Source organism: Myxocyprinus asiaticus, chromosome 14, assembly GCF_019703515.2.
Source record: "Myxocyprinus asiaticus isolate MX2 ecotype Aquarium Trade chromosome 14, UBuf_Myxa_2, whole genome shotgun sequence".
NCBI lineage: Eukaryota > Metazoa > Chordata > Actinopteri > Cypriniformes > Catostomidae > Myxocyprinus > Myxocyprinus asiaticus.
This window is the reverse complement of record NC_059357.1, coordinates 10,816,545-10,838,776: the sequence shown is the minus strand read 5'-3', so window position 1 is coordinate 10,838,776 and position 22,232 is coordinate 10,816,545. Positions and strand designations below refer to the sequence as shown.

Here is a 22,232-nt window from a genome sequence, read left to right as displayed (position 1 = left end):
TTTTTCTACCTTTCTTTCCTTTTTCGTTCATTCTTTTTCATATTTCGTTGTTTCATCCTTTCTGTCTCTTTTTCATCCTTTCTCTCTGTCTTTTTTCTCTCTTCCTTTTTTCTTTTGTTTGTTCATTCATTCTTACTTTCTGTCTTTCGTTTGTTCTTTTGTTCATTCTTTTGTTAATTTTTTAATCCTTTTATACTTTCCCTCTGTCTTTTTTCTTTCATCCTTTTTTGTTTCTTTCGTTTGTTTTTTTTATTCATACTTTTGTTCTTTTCTTCATTTTTCCTTTCTGTCTATCTTTCTGTCATTCATTCATTTGTTCTTTCATTCTTCCTTTATTTAGCCACCTCTGCCAGAGGAGGACTACCCTACAAATGAGAATGAGGAATCCCATAATCTTCCTCACCTCCCTAAGGATCTTCAGTTATCCCAAATCAAACGCGCCATCATCCCTAGGGCTGCTATGGACACACATAAAGATGTCCCTGTGGGCTGGAGCCAATCTGTAGAGGATGGAAAGTGTGTCTTCACAAGTGAAAACACACACGAACAGGTAATTCGAGTTAATTAGAAATCACACACACATACACTGAGACAGAGGCTACTAATGAATGTACTCATTATTTTTTTTTCCATTCTGCTAACCAAATGATGATTAATCATTATTTGTTAATTCAATACAACTTGAATCATTCATATGATATCTCAGCAGATTTTCTTTGGCCTATTTAATGCTGGCAGCAGCAGTAAATACAGCTTATAAGAATTAAGTTTCCTTTTATATGGATTGGTACCCTCTGTTGGTGACTCAATGATACTGCAACTGTGTGCATCTGGCAAGACACCGAGAACATGTTGCAAATGAATCATAACCAATGCCAAAATAAATCTGCTGATTCATATTTTCTGCACTGATTTTCTGTGGAAGGATTTGATGAAATGGGTTAAATGGAGCTGAAAATACTCTTATTGTTAGCTGAAAGCATAATCAAATTATGCTAAATATTTAAGTGTATGGCTAATTCCTCTTTTAAAAAAATACCACTTTGATTTCACACCTAGATTGACATTATTATCTCCTAATCACAGTGGGTCCAGTCTAAAGATGACAAAGGGAAGGTGTATTACTACTCAAAAGATGGCTATAAATGTCAGTGGGCTCTTCCAGAGGTCTGTGCATGACTTTGATTAACCATTCTGTGTTTGTGATCATTTCTGTCAAATCAAATAACTAAATAGATTTTCCTATTCTTTACAACCCTCAATGAATCCTACGTAAATCCATCACCCTGAACTCTATAAAAACTCATTATTAGACTTTTATTGACTTTTTATTAAGGCTTCAGTCTTGCCCGGTCAGCCGACAATGGGAAACGGAACGGACCAAGATGCTCAACCTGTTGTGAACAGCTGGAGACACACTATGGGCCAGTTCAGTGTTTCCCAGGAAGACCTGGTGAGTGTTAGGACACTAAACTGAGTCTGTTCACTCTTGTAATTATTATTTTTTTACTCTTTATTTGTGGCCTGCATACAGTTTTAACAGTTATGTGGGACTTTATTTTGCACAGGTTGCAAATAAAGGGCCAAGTTCTTGGCTCAAGGATACTGCAGCTGAACTAGTGATTTATTGGGTTGTGTGCTATGCAGAAATGAATTGAGAATGCCTTTTAAGTTAAAGTAGCAAACTTTTAAAAAAGATGCAGAATTGTAACTCACATTTGAGGAATTTAAGGAAATAGAATTAAATTGTAATGAAATACAGTTGCGCTCAAAAGTTTGCATACACTTGGAGAATTGGTAATATATGTAACATTTTTAAAGAAAACATGAGATTCATATTCAACTGTAGGTTATAACAGGTTATAACAGAATGGCACAATCATAAAACAAAACATGGCAACAAAGAAAAAAATGAAATGACCCCTGTTCAAAAGTCTGCATACCCTTAGTTCTTAATACTGTGTATTGCCCCCTTTAGCATCAGTGACAGCGTGCAGTCTTTTGTAATAGTTGTCTATGAGGCCCCAAATTCTTGCAGGTGGTATAGCTGCCCATTCGTCTTGGCAAAATGCCTCCAGGTCATGCAAAGTCTTTGGTCGTCTTGCATGAACCGCACGTTTGAGATCTCCCCAGAGTGGCTCGATGGTATTAAGGTCAGGAGGCTGTGATGGTCACTCCAGGACCTTCACCTTTTTCTGCTGTAACCACTGGAGGGTCAACTTGGCCTTGTGCTTAGGGTCATTGTCGTGCTGGAAAGTCCAAAAGCGTCCCATTCGCAGCTTTCGTGCAGAAGAATGCAAATTGTCTGCCAGTATTTTCTGATAACATGCTGCATTCATCTTGCCATCAATTTTCACAAGATTCCCCATGCATTTAGAGCTCACACACCCCCAAAACATCAGTGAGCCACTACCATGCTTCACAGTGGGGATGGTATTCTTTTCACTATAGGCCTTGTTGACCCCTCTCCAAACATAGCGCTTATGGTTGTGACCATAAAGCTCTATTTTGGTCTCGTCACTCCAAATTACAGTGTGCCAGAAGCTGTGTCAAGGTGTTGTCGGGCATATTGTAACCAGGCTTTTTTGTGGCATTGGCAGAGTAAAGGCTTCTTTCTGGCAACTCGACCATGCAGCTAATTTTTGTTCAAGTATCGTCGTATTTTGCTCCTTGAAACATCCACACCATCTTTTTCCAGAGCAGCCTGTATTTCTCCTGAGGTTACCTGTGGGTTTTTCTTTGTATTCCGAACAATTCTTCTGGCAGTTGTGGCTGAAATCTTTCTTGGTCTACCTGACCTTGGCTTGGTATCAAGAGATCCCCGAATTTTCCACTTCTTAATAAGTGGTTGAACAGTACTGACTGGCCTTTTCAAGGCTTTGGATATATTTTTATATCCTTTTCCATCTTTATAAAGTTCCATTACCTTGTTATGCAGGTATTTTCACAGTTCTTTTCTGCTCCCCATGGCTCAGTATCTAGCCTGCTCATTGCATCCACGTGAGAGCTAACAAACTCATTGACCATTAATACACAGACACTAATTGCAATTTTAAAAGCCACAGGTGTGGGAAATTAACCTTTAATTGCCATTTTAAACCTGTGTGTGTCACTTTGTGTGACTGTAACAAGGCCAAGCATTCAAGGGTATGTAAACTTTTGATCAGGGCCATTTGGGTGATTTCTGTTATCATTATGATTTAAAAAGGAGCCAAACAACTATGTGATAATAAATGGCTTCATATGATCACTATCCTTAAATAAAAGATGATCAGTCATATTTTCAAAATCAATGCCAAAATTTCACAATTTCTGCCAGGGTATGCAAACTTTTGAGCACAACTGTAGATACAGTTTCTGCTTTAAGAGTAGTTTTCTGATTCTGATTCAACATCCTGAAGGTGTGGCCAATTCAATTCAAATTCAAACTAATGAATTAAACGGAAGCCAGTTCTTAAATTTGGAATTTTGCCCAACCCTGGTGATTACTAGTCTTTAGAATGAGATCAGTGTATATTGGAGCAACTAACTGAAAATGTAACTTCCTAGTTGTGGCAATGCTGTGTGAGTAATTCCCTCAGAGCAAAGGCTGTTTACTTATATGACACATTTAATTCAGCTATTTTCTGCAGATGACATCACAATGACCACAACAGGAAGGAAGGAAACATCTGGGACCTGATCTGACACACCACTGCACCATTTTCCATCAACTAATATTCATTTATTTTTCTATGTGTTTCCTCCAACAGAAATTTTCCCCTTCTCACCGGAGGATCGCCTCTGACTATGCCAGTGATGCCTCCAGTTCAGGGAATTCACCAGAAACACAACATCACGTATGTAATGCATCCTTTGTCATTTCCAATACTCACTGGAGATTTTAACTCATATCCTGTAGTTCATGTAACAATCTCTACCCATTAAGATTTTTTTTATTTTTTATTTTTTATTTTACTCAAATTCACCACATTCTGTCCCCTTAAATGTTTGCTCACATTTAATTGCTGTACGAAAATTAAATCCAATATTTAGTGAGAACCCAAGAATGGTTTTATTATCTTTTTAAAGGATAAAAGGCCAAGACGGCAGAGGAACATGTCCAATCAGAGTGTAGATTCACATTCACATCATGTGCGTCTAGGACCTAATTACTGATTGGTGTTTTTTCAAAGGGTCTTTAGGCAATGTTGTCTGCATTGGGGACCAAAACTAACATGTCATGCATGAGTCGAAAGCTAACATCATTGCTCATTGTCATTGATGGCTGGAAAATAGTTTTGCCTGCCTTTAAAATGTTTGTCTCCCTTGTCATGGGTGATCATTTATGTTTGCTTTATTTCCTCATGTTTTAATTCTTCCATCGTTTCTCATTTAACATACTACCAACATAACTGCACTAACAGATGTTTGCTTTTTCTTGACTCTTTCTTGAATTCTGCTGTACACAATGCCACTGTCCCAAAAATATACCACAAACTCTCTAAACTTTGTTTAGTTCTTAATTATTTGTTATGTAATGAGCACATGGTATATTTTTGAAAAGCTTGTATGCGTTTGGTCTTCTCAATCTCACAAACATTTTTTGCATTCACTAGTCATCATTAGAGAAAGCTGGCATCCTCAACAAGACCAAAGTTGCAGAGAATGGGAAGAGGCTGAGGTGGGTCTTAATGTATTCTCTTATCTGTGATTACACAACATATGTCGGACAACTGCTGCCTTAGGATTCTGTTGAGTAGTTTTTACCTTTTACCCTATAAACTTATCTCTAATGAGTGTTTACTTACTAAGTTCCTTCTATATATTGTTTATGTGTGCTGAGAATAGAGGATTTGATCAGATAGAATCAGAATAGAACCCTTTTCCTCCGTCTGCTTGTTTGTGTAGTGTAGGACATTAGGACACTTATTTAACTGTCATATTGCAGGTCATCTTTACTTGGCGACAAGCGACATCATTTTGGGTCAGTTTGACCAACAAAAACATTTTGAATTCTATGCACTAAACAAAAAAACTAAAAAAGAAAAAAGAAAAAATCTCAACAATAGTTTGGAGTAACATAATAATTATGTCATTAAAAAGCCTAGAACTTTCCTTTTTACATTATTGTATAAACTCAAAATGTGTTTCTGCGTCAAAGTCACTCAAAATGATGGAGCAAGTGTCACAGGTACTTCCATTATAAAAATATGTGACATTTCCAGATGCTGCTTGGGCCATTTTTACACAGTTTGTGTCAGTACAGTAACAATGGTTAATAGTTTTCTCTCCGCTCCATCTGAAATTCCTGCCTCTGTCATTTCAGGAAGAACTGGGCACAGTCGTGGACTGTTCTCCATGATGGCATATTGACTTTCCATAAGGACCCTAAATCTACACCTGCTGGGATGTCAGTAAGTAAACCGTTCACTTAAAGGGATGGTTCACTCAAAAATTAAAATTCTCTCATTTACTCACCCTCATGACTTCCCAGATGTGTATGACTTTCTTTTTTTCCTGCTGAACACAAACAAAAGTTTTTAAGAAGAATATGAGTTCTGTTGGTCCTCACAATGCAAGTCAAAAGGGTCCAAAACTTTGAAGCTCAAAAGAATATAAAGGGAACATAAAAGTAATCCATTTGACTCTAGTGGTTAAATCTTAGGGCTGTCAGTCGATTACAATTTTAATCGCGATTAATCACATCTTTTTTTTGTAGTTAATCGCGATTTATGCATTAATCGGCACCGTTAACAGGTTTCTGGAACTACTGGTTATCGGAAAAAATCCACACGATAGTTTTTCCACGTTGTGTCCAGTGCTGGAGCAGCTGGGAAGGGTCCGCTATCATTATACAATAAGAGAGCGGCCTCTAGAGGCGAAATAAAACTATCACTTCACTGATGCCTTATGGTGTTTGTTTTGACACATGAGACTACACCGCATGGAGCGGAACACTTCAGATGCAGATTTAAAATATCAACAACGAAAAGGTATGTATACAGTACACTACAGTACATGTTGTCATATCATTATAAAGTAATTAATTTGTTGACTAGATGCTGCATTAGTAGAGAATACCAGTATGTTTGACGACAAGGCTGAGAGGACAATAAATTAAAGCTAACCTCAAGCGGTTAGAACAATGTGACAAAAATACACGCAAGTCCTACCCAAATGTTTAAATGTCACGTTTGTTACCATCTGTTACCATCTATTTGCATTAGTTTATATCCAGCTGGTCACGTTTATGCATTCGTTAGTCCGCTAAGTTGCATATTTAAAGCTTGTGACATGAGAAAGCAAATTAATATCTTGATGCAGCTGAGAGAAACTTATAAATAAATCAGAAACGCATCTGATTTAAAAAAAACCCCCAAAAAAAACCGTTATCCTCACTGTAATACGATGACTTCAGATCGATCACAGTTTTGGGCTAAAAAAGGCTTGACACAGTGCAACAAGTATAGTTTAACAGAAACCAAGTGTCTCACTATGCTTTTAAAGACACATCATCTAAAAAAACAGCACTCCTCCACAAGACGCTGAATAAACAAAGGGAAACAAAGACATTTGTCTAGCGGGCGTTTACATAGAAAAACAAATGGATGGATGCAAATGCGTTCGGTGTGAACAGCCCCTTGCTCTCTTATAAGCATTTCTCAGATTAAGCAATGAGTTTTTTAAATGCTTTGTCTGGAAAGATGTTCAACATGGAAATATGTGTCTCGAGATCCTCACGTTCAGTTCCAGTCTGTTGTGTTCCGTCTGTATGAACAGCCCCAGCCTGGTTTCATAGTCTTAGCCACTTCACCACCAAGTTCAGCCAAATACCACTGCTATCTGCAAATATTGCTACTCTACATACAACTGTAATGTATAAAAAACAATGTGGCATTTCACTGTTATTATGAAGCTTGAGTCTGGAGTAGTAGGAATTAGTGCAAGTGTAACACCATGCGTTTTCCCCCCTCATTTTACTTTTTACTTAATATTTGACAGTATGGGCCGACTAAAATTTTTTATTTGTTTATTTTATGCACATTAGTTGAAAATGAAATGCTCTTAACAGCCAGGATAGAAATGTTCTATGCAATAATATAACAGTACTGAATGGTTTATGTCTTTATTGCACCCTCTTGTGGACTAAGGAAACAACGTCAATATATCAATCAGCTGACTTTAAAATTTGAATATTAGTACATATATATTAATATTTATATATTTCATTTAAAAAAGTACAATACATATTAATGGTTCAGTCAGTACTGTTTATTTTTGTAATAAATTTCAGCACTATTTTACTTTGAGTGTTATTTTTTCATTCAGTATCAATTTAAAAACTATCGGTTGATTAATTGGTTATCGGCAGGTACTGCCCAACTTTGTTATCGTATCAGTAAAATCCACTATTGTTCGACCTCTGATTTCCATTTTAGTAAAGAAAATAAAACTATTGTGAAGAGGAGGAGGGCGTGACCGGACCGTGACAACGAACGCCTGGCACTGAATTGTCGTAATTAGCTGAGAGGGGGATAAAGCGCCAGTTCGAGAGAGAGAGAGAGACGTGGCTGCTGTTTGTGTGTGTGTGTGTGTGTGTGTGTGTGTGTGTGTTTTGTTTGTTTAAATGTCATTAAAGTTATGTTGACTGTTCTGCCAGTTCCCTCCTCCTCTTGCCCATCCTTTACCCATACAAATATGTAACAATAGAATGCTTTATTAACATTTTTCAAACTAAGCCTTCCAAGATACTTTATAATGTAACCTATTCAAGTAACGTTAAACGTTTCCCAAAGTCTAATTGGGAGGTTGACTTATTGAATGAATTAGTCCCCATAGGTTGAGTATTCATTTATATATTCATTCATTTCATATTTCTATATTAATAATTTTGCATTTAAAATATTAATCTCATAACATTATTTATGCATTTGCAACTTCTTTGTAAATGCATTTATTCCTTCTCTGTGAAAATACACCTAATTGCCACTTCAGATCCAGCTTCTATGCCAACTTTACTGTGTAAAGATGGCTTTAGTCCCCATAGGTTTTTTTTTCTCCTCCTTTTCTCCCCAATTTGGCATGCCCAATTCCCAATGTGCTCTAAGTCCTTGTGGTGGCGTAGTGACTCGCCTCAATCCGGGTGGTGGAAGACGAATCTCAGTTGCTTCCGCGTCTGAGGCAGTCAATCCGTGCATCTTATCATGTGGCTTGTTGAGCGCATTACCGTGGAGACCTGGCGTGTGTGGAGGCTTCACGCTATTCTCTGAGGCATCCACGCACAACTTGCCATGTGCCCACCGAGAGCGAGAACCACATTATAGCGACCACGAAGAGCTTAATCCAACATGACTTTACCCACCCTAGCAACCGGGCCAATTTAGGAAGCCTGACTGGAGTCACTCAGCATACCCTGGATTCAACCTTGCGACTCCAAGTATGGTAGTCAGCGTCTTTACTTGCTGAGCTACCCAGGCCCAGTCCCCATAGGTTTAGTATTCATTGCAGTGGGAATTAAATCTCTTGAACTTTCATCCTCCACAATATTAATCTGCCGGTAGACTGTGACTCTCCACTTTTCTGCGGAAGATGCATTCACAATTCACTTCAGAGTGTCAACGCCAGCATCAAGCGTCGCTTTGAATTCCATGGGAAAAGCGGAGTGATTAAGACTCGGCGTGCTTCAGTGGTAATTCAAATGCACTGAAAATACTTGATTTCTATCACAAGTCTCATCTAGGCTTGTTTTGTACATCAAATAATCGTGCCGCTAAGAGGTCCATTCTCCATCATTTTATTACTGACAGTGAAGCGGTGTTGTTGTGTGTTGTGGTGTGTGCAGTGTAATGACCCTGGTTGGACACATTACAAAGGTTCTGCCCTCCCAACAAGTGTTTATGCTGGTTTATGCTGTATTAACAGTAAATGCGATAATCGCGATTAAGAAAAATAACGCGTTAAACTTTTTTAATCACATGCAATTAACGCGTTTATTCTGACAGCTCTATTAAATCTATACCTTCAGAAGTGAGATGATAAGTGTGGGTGAGAAACAAGTCAACATTTAAGTCCTTTTTTACTATAAATCTCCACGTTCAAACAGCTCTCCTAAGTGTGCTTCTCTCTTAAGAGTTCTTTTGTTTTTGGCAAGTCACATTCTTCATGCATATCGTCACCTACTGGGCAGGGAGGAGAATTTATAGTAAAAAAGGACTTAAATATTTATCTGTTTTTCACTCACACTTATCATATTGCTTCTGAAGACATGGATTTAACCAATGGAGTCTTTTGGATTACTTTTATGTTGCCTTTATGTGCTTTTTTGACCCTGTTGGCTTGCATTGTAAGGACCAACTGAGCTGAGATATTCTTCTAGATAGTGTTCAGCAGAAAAGTAATCATTCGCATCTGGGATGGCATGAGGGTGAGTAAATGATGAGAGAATTTTTATTTTTGGGGTGAAGTATTCCTTTAATCTGTTAACTTATATTGCAGTAGTTTTATCTGGTATAACATGGTTCTATAAAAATCACACAGCACCTCTCAAGATAGCCTATAACTATTTTTGGAAAGATTTTGTTACATACTTCCATTGGTTAACTTTTGCAGACCAAGTCCAATCAGATCGTCCCAGAGTTCACAGTGGAACTGAAGGGAGCGACTCTATCATGGGCGTCCAAAGAAAAATCCAGCAAGAAGAATGTTCTAGAGGTGAGCAGTCTGAATAATGCTTAATTCAGCCATTAAGAGATAAAACACATTATTAAATTAATCTGCCTGTTCATAGGTTATCTGGATGGATGGATGGATGGATGGATGGATGGATGGATGGGTGGGTGGGTAGAGAGTGAGAGAGAGAGAGAGAGAGAGAGAGAGAGAGAGAGAGAAAGAAATTGGTTAGCAGTTTGTTGTTCTCAACTCTTTTCTCAACTTGTGAAATGTATTGCTTAGCTTTTCTTGGAATTGTTTTTCTCTGTATTTAAATCTTTTCCATTTTGATCAGTGTAGTCACTGGCCAGTGTGACTGGTGACTTTTGTTTTGGCAATAAAATGCAAAATATCTGCTAGCAAAGTGTTTAGTTTAGGGTGTGGTACAGACCGAAAATATGTCAAATTATGAGCACATATTTTTCAAATTGATTGTATTGAGGTTGATATGATATTGATTGCTGGCAGTACTTTCTGCCTTCTTTTGTTTCCTCCAGATATATACTTGAAAACTTACAATAGTCCTTAGCTCCACCATTTTTTACTTAGTCAAAAGAGTAGGCTAGAGACATGATATTTGATTTAATTATGTAAGACCTGTAATACTGTCCATGGCCCTTTGCAGCTGAAGACACGTCACGGTGCAGAATATCTTATACAGTATGACACAGACAGCATCATCCACGACTGGCACAAGATCATCCTGGACACCGTCAAACTGCTGGTGAGTGGCGCCCCCTTCTGGCCAGACTGAGAAACTGAAATGGCCAAGATACCACTATCCACAAGCATGCAACATGGCTTCGTTTTTGCACTAAATAGATATTGAAAATGTTTTCAGTGTATATCATGTGAATTTTCTCAGGAGGACCATGGCCATAACTCCGAGGATGAGGTAGAAGACATTCCAGAAAAATCTCCATTGCCTGCAGACAAAGAGAGGAAGACTGACTGTAAGTAACTGAATCAGATGTGCACATGGGCATAAATACACATGAAGTCATATCAGGGGCTGGATTTAGAACATTTCACCTTCAACAGGTGTGGAAGTGTCTTTAAATATTTCTCTTACAGCAACAAGGTTGAGTTCGTCAAGCAACATAGATACAGAACAGGGACGTGTTCGCAACAAATTACGGAAGTTCCTCCAGAGGAGGCCCACCCTACAGTCAGTCAAAGAGAAAGGCTACATCAAAGGTTGGTATCACCCTTTGTTCTTTGATATCAACGCCTGTTCCTGTTCCAACTCAATCAATGCAAAAATTAATCGATGATGTGATGATAAAAGGAATATTTCACCCAAAACTTAAAAAAAATTATCTCATCATTTACTCACCCTTATGCCATCCCCAGATGTGTGTGACTTACTTTCTTCTGCTTAACACAAATATTTCAGCTCTGTAAGTCCATGAAATGCAAGTGAATGGGTACCAAAGCTTTGAAGGTCCAAAAGCACATAAAGCCGTCACAAAAGCTTAAATCTATGTCTTTAGAAGTGATATGATAAGTGTGGGTGAGAAACAGATCAATACTGAAGTCATTTTTTTACTATCAATATCCACTTTCACTTTCACATTCTTCTTTTGTTTTTGGCAATTCAGATTCTTTGTGCATATAGCCACCTACTGGGCAGAAAGGAAAATGTATAGTAAAAAAGGACTTAAATATTGATCTGTTTAACACCCACACCTATCATATCCCTTCTGAAGATATGGATTTAACCACTGGAGTCATATGGATTACTTTTATGCTGCCTTTATGTGCTTTTTGGAGCTTCAAAGTTCTGGTCACCATTCACTTGCATTTTATGGACCTACAGAGATGAAATATTCTTCTAAAAATCTTAATTTGTGTTTGGCAGAAGAAAGAAAGTCATACACATCTGGGATGGCATGATTGTGAGTAAATGATGACAGAATTTAAATTTTTGGGTGAACTATCCCTTTAAAGGAATACCTCACCCAAAAATGAAAATTCTGTCATAATTAACCCTTATGACTTTCTTCTGCAGAAGACAAAATATATATTTTAAAGAATGTTTTGATTTGCTGATTTTCCTTTAAAATTCCTGTTTTACATATACTGGTCCTTTTATTTTTAATACTTTTATTCATATGTTGATCCAGTATGGAACTCTATTGAGATTAATTTATTCATTCTCTTTCATTGCAGAGAATGTTTTTGGCTGCCACCTAGACACTCTGTGCCATCGGGAGAATGTGACCGTGCCCAAGTTTGTGGAAAAATGCATCAGATCTGTGGAGAAAAGGGGTAATTTTTCATTTTGCTCTCTGTTTATGAGTCGTATCTCATATATAAAACTCAGTAACAAGTCAACAATCATTAAAGGTGTCCTAAGAACTTCCTTGATCATCTAAAGTGTGTACTTGTTTGTCTTGAGCAGGTCTTAAAATAGATGGAATTTACAGAGTGAGTGGGAACCTGGCTGTTATTCAAAAGCTTCGATATAAAGCTGATCATGGTAAAAAGAGCTACAGAAACATTAGAATAGATTCCCTCAACCTTAAACGTTTAACAGGATTTGTCTCTCAAATCCCTCACTGCTTTATTTATTTTTGTAGAAGAGGATTTGGATCTGGAGGACGGGCAGTGGGAGGAGATCCATGTGATCACAGGAGCTCTGAAGCTCTTCCTGCGTGAACTTCCGGAGCCTCTGTTCCCCTTCAGCTTCTTTGATGGGTTCATTGCTGCCATTAGTGAGTGTAACTACATCCAAATGTAGAAACCAAAATCAGTACTTATCCATATTGAATTATATACATAATAAGCTCTTTTTCAACAGTGTTTGTTGTAACAGTTTGTTGTAACAGTGTTTGTTGTAAGATGTAGAAACACATAGTCATACATAAATATGCACATAACGGTAGAATGAATTTGCTCACATTCTTTTTCTAGAAATGAGTGACTACAACCAGAAAGTGTCATATATGCGGGATCTTGTAAGAAACCTGCCTTTGCCCAACCATGACACTATGGAGGTTCTCTTCAAACATCTCCGCAAGTATGGACCTCTTCTTTTTTCACTCCATGTGATAGGCCAGTTGACCATTTCATAAATGTTAGATGTCAATACTATGATGTCCATCTTTGTAATACTTTAGTTCTTCTGTTTAGTCTTGGGTTTTAACAGTGATCAAGTAATTTTGGATAGATCTCCATATTATATTAATACATGGAGGGGCTGATGTCTGGGGACAACTATGAAGTCTCTAGACCATTTTTCGCTGAACGAAAACACTGATTTTTAAAAACTAAAAGTCCTAAACTTCAATTTATCTTTATGATAAAACAATAACACTAAAACAGTTTGTATGTATCCCCACAATGTTTGTTGGACTACATCCCTGACCATAAACTCAACTGTCTTACAGGGTGGTTGAGCATGGTGAGTCGAACCGCATGTCTGTCCAAAGTATGGCCATTGTTTTCGGCCCAACATTGCTGAGACCCCAGGAGGAGTCTAACATCACCATCCACATGGTCTTTCAGAACCAGATCGTGGAGCTCATTCTCAACGAATTCAATGAGGTCTTCCGAACCAAATGAAATCATCCAACTTAAAGGGATAGTTCACCCAAAAATTAAAATTCTCTCATTGTTTACTCACCCTTATGCAATCCCAGATGTGTTTGACATTCCTTCTTCTTCTGAACACAAAAGAAGATTTTTAGAAGAATATTTCAACTCTGTAGGTCCATACAATGCTAGTCAATGGTGGCCAGACATTTTAAGATCCAAAAATCACATAAAGGCAGCATAGAAGTAATCCATAAGACTCCAGTGGTTAAATCTATATCTTCAGAAGTGATATGATAGGTGTGGGTGAGAAACAGATCAATATTTAAGTTCTTTTTCACAATAAGTCTCCACTTTCACGTTCTGAATGTGTAAGTGAAAGTGGAGATTTATAGAAAAAAAAAAGATTGAAATATTGATCTGTTTCTCACCCAAAGTGATTTCATCACTTCAGAAGACATACAGTATAATAAACCCCTGGAGTCCTATGGATTACTTTTATGTGGCCTTTATGTGATTGTTGGAGCTTCAAAGTTCTGGCCACCATTCACTTGCATTGTATGGACCTACAGAGCTGAGATATTCTGCAGAAGAAAGAAAGTCATACACATCTGGGATCACATGAGGGTGAGTAAATGATGAGAGAATTTAAATTTTTTGGTGAACTATCCCTTTAAACAGAATACAAACCTCAACTCAAACTTCTAACATTACCATAATCTCTCCTGTGAAATGAACAAGTTACTGATTGTTTTCTGTTTACTGACTGGATATGGAGCTGTATATAGATTAAGATCATGTTACCAAAAGAGGACACATGATTGGCCAGGCGCTATTTAACTTGTCGTAGATTCCCCTGTATATTTTTTTCAGAACCAATCAAAGTCACAACCAATCAGCAAAGTTTTTCAGAGGTTATGGCATCATAAGGTTTTAATGTCAGTGGGTTCATGCTTAAATGGAAACCTGGTAAAGTATTCAGAGACCCCCATCTGAGGACCACTTTTGGGTTTGCAGTTCTGGGTTGGATTTCATTACCCTGTGAAACATCAAAAGGATATTTTAAAGACTTAGTCCTAACATTTGCATGAGTGAGAAACTTTGATTGGATGTTTTGGGTTTCAGTCATGGTGCCTAAGAACTAATTATAACTCTGATCCATGTTCTTGGTACTAATGTAAACGAGATCAAAATGACCATCAGCCAATATGATCAAACAGATCCTATGATGAAAGAATACTTGTTTGTTAGTACAATGCGAAAGTGACACACTTGTGGAGTCCAGTGACAATGGCCTTATGACCGTGCACATACTTGCATGTTACTGAAATATATATATATATATATATATATATATATATATATATATATATATATTGCCTAGTCACTTAAGTATTGTGCCTGTGGATTATCAAGAACATCCTTCAGTTAGCCAACCAAACAAATAGTTTCATTGCTGTGAGAGCTGTTCAAATGTTGAATAAGCACCAAAGAAAAGATCCTCTGTGGGCGTTTGCTTGATGTAATTTATCTTCATCATAAAACCTTGACTTTAAAAGTGCTGGAAAAGACTCTAAATGTGGTATGAGCACAAAGAACGGTATTGATGACAAAAGAGTGATTGTTGTTAAAACTAAAAAAGTGTTTAATTAACCAACCATCTGACAAACATATTAAATATATTTAAACTGTGCCTTTAACCCTTATGAGCAAATATTGTTATAAAATGCTGACATTACAATTTAGAGGTGTTTGAATGCAGAAAAGTAAAATGTTGACTCTGCATTAAGTGTTGAATACAAACGTTGTGAATGTAGACTAAAACTGTACATATTTTACATACTACTTATGTTTATATAAAAATATGGTTAAGAAATAATTGGCATTCTCATGTTCATTATAGAGATAAGTATTCTGTAAATAAATAGATACACCATATTAATTTAATTGTATGAAATATGTGCATAGTTTTTACACTGATAATCACTGAGATCAAGCAAATGGAAAAAGTTAATAAGAAAATAAATTTTATTTTTAGTATTACAAGAGTTAATTTGCATTAAAAATAGTGAACAGATATTATCACTGGACTGTAGATCAATGCAGTGTGAGAAACAATGAATAAATGTGGTGATTTTAATTTGTCTGTCAGTTGCTTATGCTTTATTGAAGTTGCTGAAAAATTTTCCCAGTTTAAATCTGTAGTTGATCAATTTAAATAAGATTTTGCAATGTTTTACTATATTATACTATATTATTATACTACATATAGCTATATACAGTTGTGGCCAAAAATATTGGCACTCTTGGTAAATATGAGCTAAGAAGGCTGTGGAAAATATGTTTTTATTGTTTATCCTTTTGATCGTTCATTCAAAATATTCACAAAAATCTATCCTCTAATGGATATCAATCAATTGCAAACACAACACAAGTTTTATCAAAAAAAATAAAATAAAAAAAACCATCAACAAACAAATAATTTTGTCAAATATATGTGTGGCGCAATTATTGGCACCCTTTGTTCAATACTTTGTGCAACCTCCTTTTGCCAAGATAACAGCTCTGAGTCTTCTCCTATAATACCTAATGAGGTTGGAGAACACATGGCAAGTGATCTGAGACCATTCCTCCATACAGAATCTCTCCAGGTCCTTCAAATTCAGAGGTCCACGCTGGTGGACTCTCCTCTTCAGTTCACCCCACAGGTTTTCTATGGGGTTCAGGTCAGGGGACTGGGATGGCCATGGCAGAACCTTAATTTTGTGGTCAGTGAACCATTTTTTGTGTTGATTTAATGTGTGTTTTGGATCATTGTCGTGCTGGAAGATCCAACCACTGCCCATTTTAAACTTTCTTGCAGAGGCTGTCAGGTTTTGATCTGTTGGTATTTGATAAAGTCCATGATGCCATGTATCCGAAAAAGATGTCCAGGACTTCTGGCATAAAAACAGCCCCACAACGTTAAAAATCCACCACCATATTTAACCGTGGGCATGGGGTACTTTTCCATATGGCTACCTGTGTCCCAAACCCATCTCTGGTGTTTGCTGCCAAAAAGCTCTATTTTTGTTTTATCTGACCATAGAACCCTGTCCCATTTGAAGTTCCAGTACTGTCTGGAAAACTGAAGATGCTTGAGTTTGTTGTTGGATGGGAGCAGAGGCTTTTTTCTTGATACCCTCCCAAACAACTTGTGATGCAGGTGATGTCTGATTGTAGTCTTGGAGACTTTCTTACCCCAAGACCCAACTAATTTCTGCAATTCTCCAGCTGTGATCCTTGGAGAATTTTTAGCCACTCGAACCACCCTCCTCACCGTGCGTGGAGACAATATAGACATGTGTCCTTTTTCAGGCCGATTTGTAACATCTCCAGTTGATTGGAACTTCTTAATAACTACCCTGATGGTGCAAATGGGCATTTTCAATGCTTTAGCTATTTTCTTATAGCCACTTCCCATATTGTGAAGCTCAACAACATTTTGCTGCACATCATAACTATTTTCTTTGGTCTTACCCATTGTGATGGATGACTAAGCCTGTGTTCCACTTCACTTGTAACATCCACTGGTTAACTCCCCTTAGCACTTAGGAATCCCCGAATCCCCGCCACCATTTTGGAAGTCCGTTCCACAAGTTTCTACTGACAGACCCTCAACCCCTCGATTTTGACCAAGGGAGTGAGCCTACTCTGACGTACGCTTCAGACAGCTCCATATCCCACAATGCAACTCGATAGTGACATGACAGCAGATTGCACTTCATAAACCCCAACCCCACACAACTCTAATGTATTATGGAAGTGAAGTTAGGTCAATTAAGCAGATTAGAAAAGTTATATTGAGATTTAACAGCATAATTCTTGAAACTACCTTAAACTATCTGTTTGTCACACAGTTATAGCCTATGTGTTCATTGTTATGTTAACATTTTCATTTGTGTAAATCTTGATTAATCCTTTCTAACAATTCATTCTAATGAAAAAAAAAAGCCTAAGCATAAACATAAGCCTCTGAAATCAATCTCCGAAAACATTGTTTTCTCAGGTGCAAAAATTACTAAATAATTCCACAAATTGACATCAGCCTTCAACATGCTCCAAGTGATCAAGGGTTAAGGGTGTTCCAGTTAAACCTAGTCTGGGAATCGATTCCAAAAAGAATCGATTCCTGGATTCCGAGGCGTTGGGAATCGAGAATCGATTCGAAATGTTGGAATCAATTCCTTTCGGGGAAACCGGTTGATATTTTCGGACTGTGTTTATTTCCTCGACCACTGAACTACTACACATTTCAGAAGCCTAATATCACAATTTTTGCATCTTAATGATCATCAACCTGACTCTGTGTCTTTTGTAGTCTGTCAGCATCTGTAAATCCTCTCCGTTTGCTCATCTGTATGAAGCAATCATACAAGCCCTTCAACACATCTGCTTTCCAGACCTGTATAGTCTGACGGTATCTTACTTTGGATTAAACCCAAAAAACATGCCAAATTTGTGAGAGTAAATTGGAATACAATAACAACTTCGCCAATGTTACAACAGAAGTCTTCAATAAGGAGATGATAGAGTTGAGTTAGCTTCCCAGTTCACATAAATCAGTATGTTGAAGTTTAATTTATCAATGTGCTGCACTTATAAAAGTGAGAATCGAATGCTTCTCCACTCGTTCTCGACATTTTTACAGTGTTTTAAAACCTTTTGTATATAAACTCAGAAAAAAAAGGAACGTCCCTTTTTCAGGACACTGAATTTTATAGATAAATTTGTAAAAATCCAAATAACTTTACAGATCTTTATTGTAAAGTGTTTAAACAATGTTTTCCATGCTTGTTCAATGAACCATAAACAATTAATGAACGTGCACCTGTGGAACGGTCGTTAAGACACTAACAGCTTACAGACGGTAAGCAATTATGGTCACAGTTATAAAAACTTAGGACACTAAAGAGACCTTTCTGCTGACTCTGAAAAACACCAAAAGGAAGATGCCCAGGGTCCCTGCTCATCTGCGTGAACATGCCTTTGGCATGCTGCATGGAGGCATGAGGACTGCAGAAGTGGCCAGGGCAATAAATTGCAATGTCCGCACTGTGAGACACCTAAGACAGCACTTCAGGGAGACAGCAAGGACAGCTGATCCTCCTCGTAGTGGCAGACCACATGTAACAACACCTGCACAGGATCGGTACATCCGAATATCACACCTGCGGGACAGGTACAGGATGGCAACATCAACTGTCTGAGTTACACTAGGAATGCACAATCCCTCCATCAGTGCTCAGACTGTCCGCAATACGCTGGGAGAGGCTGGACTGAGGGCTTGCAGGCCTGTTGTAAGGCAGGTCCTTACCAGACATCACTGGCAACAACGTTGCCTATGGGCACAAACCCACCTTCGCTGGATCAGACAGACTGGCAAAAAGTGCCCTTCACTGACGAGCCACAGTTTTGTCTCACCAGGGGTAATGGTCGGACTTGCGTTTATCGTCAAAGGAATGACCATTACACCGAGGCCTGTACTCTGGAGCGGGATCAATTTGGAGGTGGAGGGTCCGTCATGGTCTGGGGTGGTGTGTCACACCATCATCGAACTGAGGTTGTTGTCATTGCAGTCAATCTCAATGCTGTGCATTACAGGGAAGACATCCTCCCTCATGTGGTACGCTTCCTGCAGGCTCATCCTGACATGACTCTCCAGCATGACAGTGCCACCATACTGCTCGTTCTGTGCATGATTTCCTGCAAGACAGGAATGTCAGAGTTCTGCTATAGCCAGCGAAGAGCCCTGATCTCAATCCCATTGAGCACGTCCGGGACCTGTTGGATCGGAGGGTGAGGGCTAGGGCCATTCCCCCTAGAAATGTCCGGGAACTTGCAAGTGCCTTGGTGGAAGAGTGGGGTAACATCTCACAGCAAGAACTGGCAAATCTGGTGCAATCCATGAGGAGGAGATGCACTGAAGTACTTAATGCAGCTGGTGGCCACACCAGATACTGACTGTTAATTTTGATTCTGAAGTGTATTGTTTGGACATTTTCTTCAGTGTATTAATGGTAGCGGACAGTTACTGTACATTCTAATATAAACCTCTTTCTAATCAAGAACTCATGAGAGACAACAGACATTTTCAGTGGTGCTTTTAAGATTATTTGCAGTAGTTCTTCGAAATCTACTCAAACTTCCCTCAAATTTATCTAATGGGATTAAGGCATCACGCATTGGTATGTACATATAGGCCCTGATTTAAATTTAGCATGAAACTATTAATCGTAAAGTCATTCACGCGATTATAAATAGTGCAAAGAATGCTTAGTAGTGAGTTGTTTGTTATGAGATTTGACTTTACCTCCCGGTTTTTTTTTTATTTTGTTTGTTTTTTTTTTTATTTTTTTTCTGAATCCATCGATTCCAAAACCAGGAATCAGAATCGGAGTCGATTCCTAAATTTCTGGAATCGAACAGACCTAGTTAAACCCATTGCAGCTCTTCCGCAATTAGTGGACACTCGCGCAACGTAAGCAGTGACGTACATCCGAGTCTATGAGATGGGGTGAAGATTGCGAGGGAAGGGGATAAAACTTTAAATGGAACGCAGCCCAAGGGAATTTGTCCTGTGTGTTACCTCATATTTATACCCCTGTGAAAAGGAAGTCATGGCTGAACAATTTCATGTTCCTATTAAAGGTTTTTAAATATTTTAAATATTATGAATGAAAAATCAAAAGGATAAACAATTAAGACATATTTTTCGCAGCCTTCTTTGCTCATATTTACCAAGGGTGCCGATATTTTTGGCCACAACTGTATACACTATATAACTCAGAAATGTTCAATTAAATCTATTATTTATGATAGTTATGATTATGGGCTTATGGGCTATTATATGACAAACTGAATAATGGAAATAATTGTAAAAAAAAAAAATTGTATAAGAATAAATACAGAGCAAAAAAATAATAATACATAAATGTAATGTAATACATTTTTACAGAAATGTACAGTATAAATGAGAAAATAATCCAGGCAAAATTTCCCTCGTTCTTATAGCGCAGTCTCGTGGTGGTTTGCAGCAAGACATCTGACGTACGAAAATACAAATAGATCATTTGATTGCACGTGCACCGTGTAACGTCATAGAACACGGAACAAGTATGGAAGGCAATAGTGCAAGGGACGCTTCAAGGGCTTCAACATCGCCGAAAGCCTTCACAGCTGCTCAAAAACAGCTCGTCAAAAGACAGCAGGAACTTGAACATTGGAAGATCCACTCAAAACAACTCCGAAGCCGAAATTTGATCACGGGTCTGGCCATCGGAGCTTTTGTGGTGGGCTTGTGTATCCTTCAAGGTGTTACATAACAGGAGAGCAGAGCCTCTTCGGCTGGTTTATTTTGATAAGTGAGTGAACGTCATTTTGCTTTCTTAATTTCAGTTTCACTTTAGCTTAATAAAGTCCGAGTATTTTGTACCATGCAGAGTTCCAACCTTTCCTGGGAACTTACCATGGTAAACAATATTGTAGTTACTAAATAGAACTTATGTAAAAATAATAATAATAATAATAATAATAATAATAATAATAATAATTGACTCAAATATTCTTAAATCTCTTTGGGGCAGTGATGGTATTTGATGTATTATACATTGATATTTATCCTGAATGACTACCATATTAATGTACTGTACCATGATACTTGCATGGTATTCCAAGGTACTTTCAAGAGGGATTCAAATATGCCTGTTTGGCATACAAAAGTGGTATGTTAGTTTTTATTGACCTATAAAAGCATATAAAGTGACCTAAAATCAATTAAACCAAATCAAGCCAATTATTAGAATGCTTTTGTATCTGTTTGTTCATTATTGATCTTCTTTAAAGTTGTCATGTTATGGCCTTAACAACGGCATCTCTCCATTAGTCAGCTACACCATTCTTTCAGTGAAGCAGGAGAAAATTATGGATGAGATTGATGATGAGGCAAAGGTCTTCATCATGAAAGGGCCTCGGACCGGGGCCAACTCTTAGACCCTCTTCTAATTCACTGATACCTGGCTGGCTGTTATTCGCTTTCAGCGGAGTTGCAATAGACTTTGCTGAGGACCAGTTAACATCATTACATTATGTTTTCAGGTTTGAGACTGTGGATCTATCTATTTATGACTCCCCCCTCCCCCAGTGGTAAACAGCATGGTAATGTCAAAGCCATTATTGAACAGTAAACTGTAATTAAGGAGCATGTTTTTTCATTAAAGAGTGGTGTCAATATTTGTATTTATTTGAACTACCTTGATTGAATCTTTCATGTAACAGCATATTTAGTTTGAGGAACTTGGTTCAGTCAACAGTTTCCCTGATCAGTCCTTCAAAGAGACCTGAATCTTTCCATGAGTCCAAGATTATGTAATGTATTACTACAAAAATGTGCAGTTCTCTAGATCTGTTCTATTTTATTCCACTAAATACCAGATAGCAGTGTGTTAACATCAGGAGAGTCTGGTTTGTTGTTTGTTTACCAGGTTGGAGTTTTGATAAGTTTACATTACACACTGTGCCTATCCGCTCAGGTGACACTAGTGATGACACTTATTACACTAGTAATAAACTTTAGGCAAAGTAGACACCAACTTAAATTCTAATGAAAAGGAGGCGAGATGTACAGTCTGATTGATAGTTTGTACTGTTTTAAGGTCTTAGCTCACATCTTACAAGCCTTTTTGACATTAATCACATGCAGGATATGAATTATAGATACCAACAATTTAATTTTCACTAGTTAAAATGCTAATTCTTGACATCAGGAATGGAATTACTACTTGTGAACGTGCTAATTTTGGATATCAGTAATTACATTTGCGTTAGAAAAAACATTATTGATATCAAGAATTCACTAGTGGCAATGTTAATTTCAGTTATTAATAAATTGAAGACTAATGAAAGACATCTTAAAAGGATTTTTACTAGATGCAGTCACATTAAAACAGTGTTTGCCAACATTTTTT

The 22,232-nt window shown here is 37.7% G+C and overlaps 2 protein-coding genes across 2 annotated transcripts in view; both read left to right on the top strand.

Moving 5' to 3' along the window:
• arhgap27l (Rho GTPase activating protein 27, like) overlaps positions 1-13,330 on the top strand; it is a 40,258-nt gene extending 26,928 nt beyond the window's left edge. Inside the window, exons 4-19 of the mRNA XM_051717571.1 lie at positions 341-550; positions 1,087-1,167; positions 1,337-1,453; positions 3,753-3,839; positions 4,072-4,134; positions 4,599-4,663; positions 5,309-5,396; positions 9,592-9,693; positions 10,316-10,414; positions 10,556-10,643; positions 10,765-10,887; positions 11,863-11,961; positions 12,095-12,172; positions 12,273-12,407; positions 12,607-12,712; positions 13,083-13,330. Coding sequence (XP_051573531.1) covers positions 341-550; positions 1,087-1,167; positions 1,337-1,453; positions 3,753-3,839; positions 4,072-4,134; positions 4,599-4,663; positions 5,309-5,396; positions 9,592-9,693; positions 10,316-10,414; positions 10,556-10,643; positions 10,765-10,887; positions 11,863-11,961; positions 12,095-12,172; positions 12,273-12,407; positions 12,607-12,712; positions 13,083-13,257 — 1,716 coding nt within the window. The 3' untranslated portion in view covers positions 13,258-13,330. The remainder of the gene's footprint in view (positions 1-340; positions 551-1,086; positions 1,168-1,336; positions 1,454-3,752; positions 3,840-4,071; positions 4,135-4,598; positions 4,664-5,308; positions 5,397-9,591; positions 9,694-10,315; positions 10,415-10,555; positions 10,644-10,764; positions 10,888-11,862; positions 11,962-12,094; positions 12,173-12,272; positions 12,408-12,606; positions 12,713-13,082) is intronic.
• Positions 13,331-20,384: 7,054 nt separating this feature from the next.
• Positions 20,385-21,258, top strand: LOC127451508 (cytochrome c oxidase assembly factor 3 homolog, mitochondrial-like). Its single transcript, XM_051716257.1, has 2 exons — positions 20,385-20,558; positions 21,112-21,258. The coding sequence occupies exons 1-2, from the start codon at positions 20,385-20,387 to the stop codon at positions 21,256-21,258; spliced, it is 321 nt and encodes a 106-aa protein (XP_051572217.1).
• The last annotated feature ends 974 nt before the right edge of the window (positions 21,259-22,232 follow it).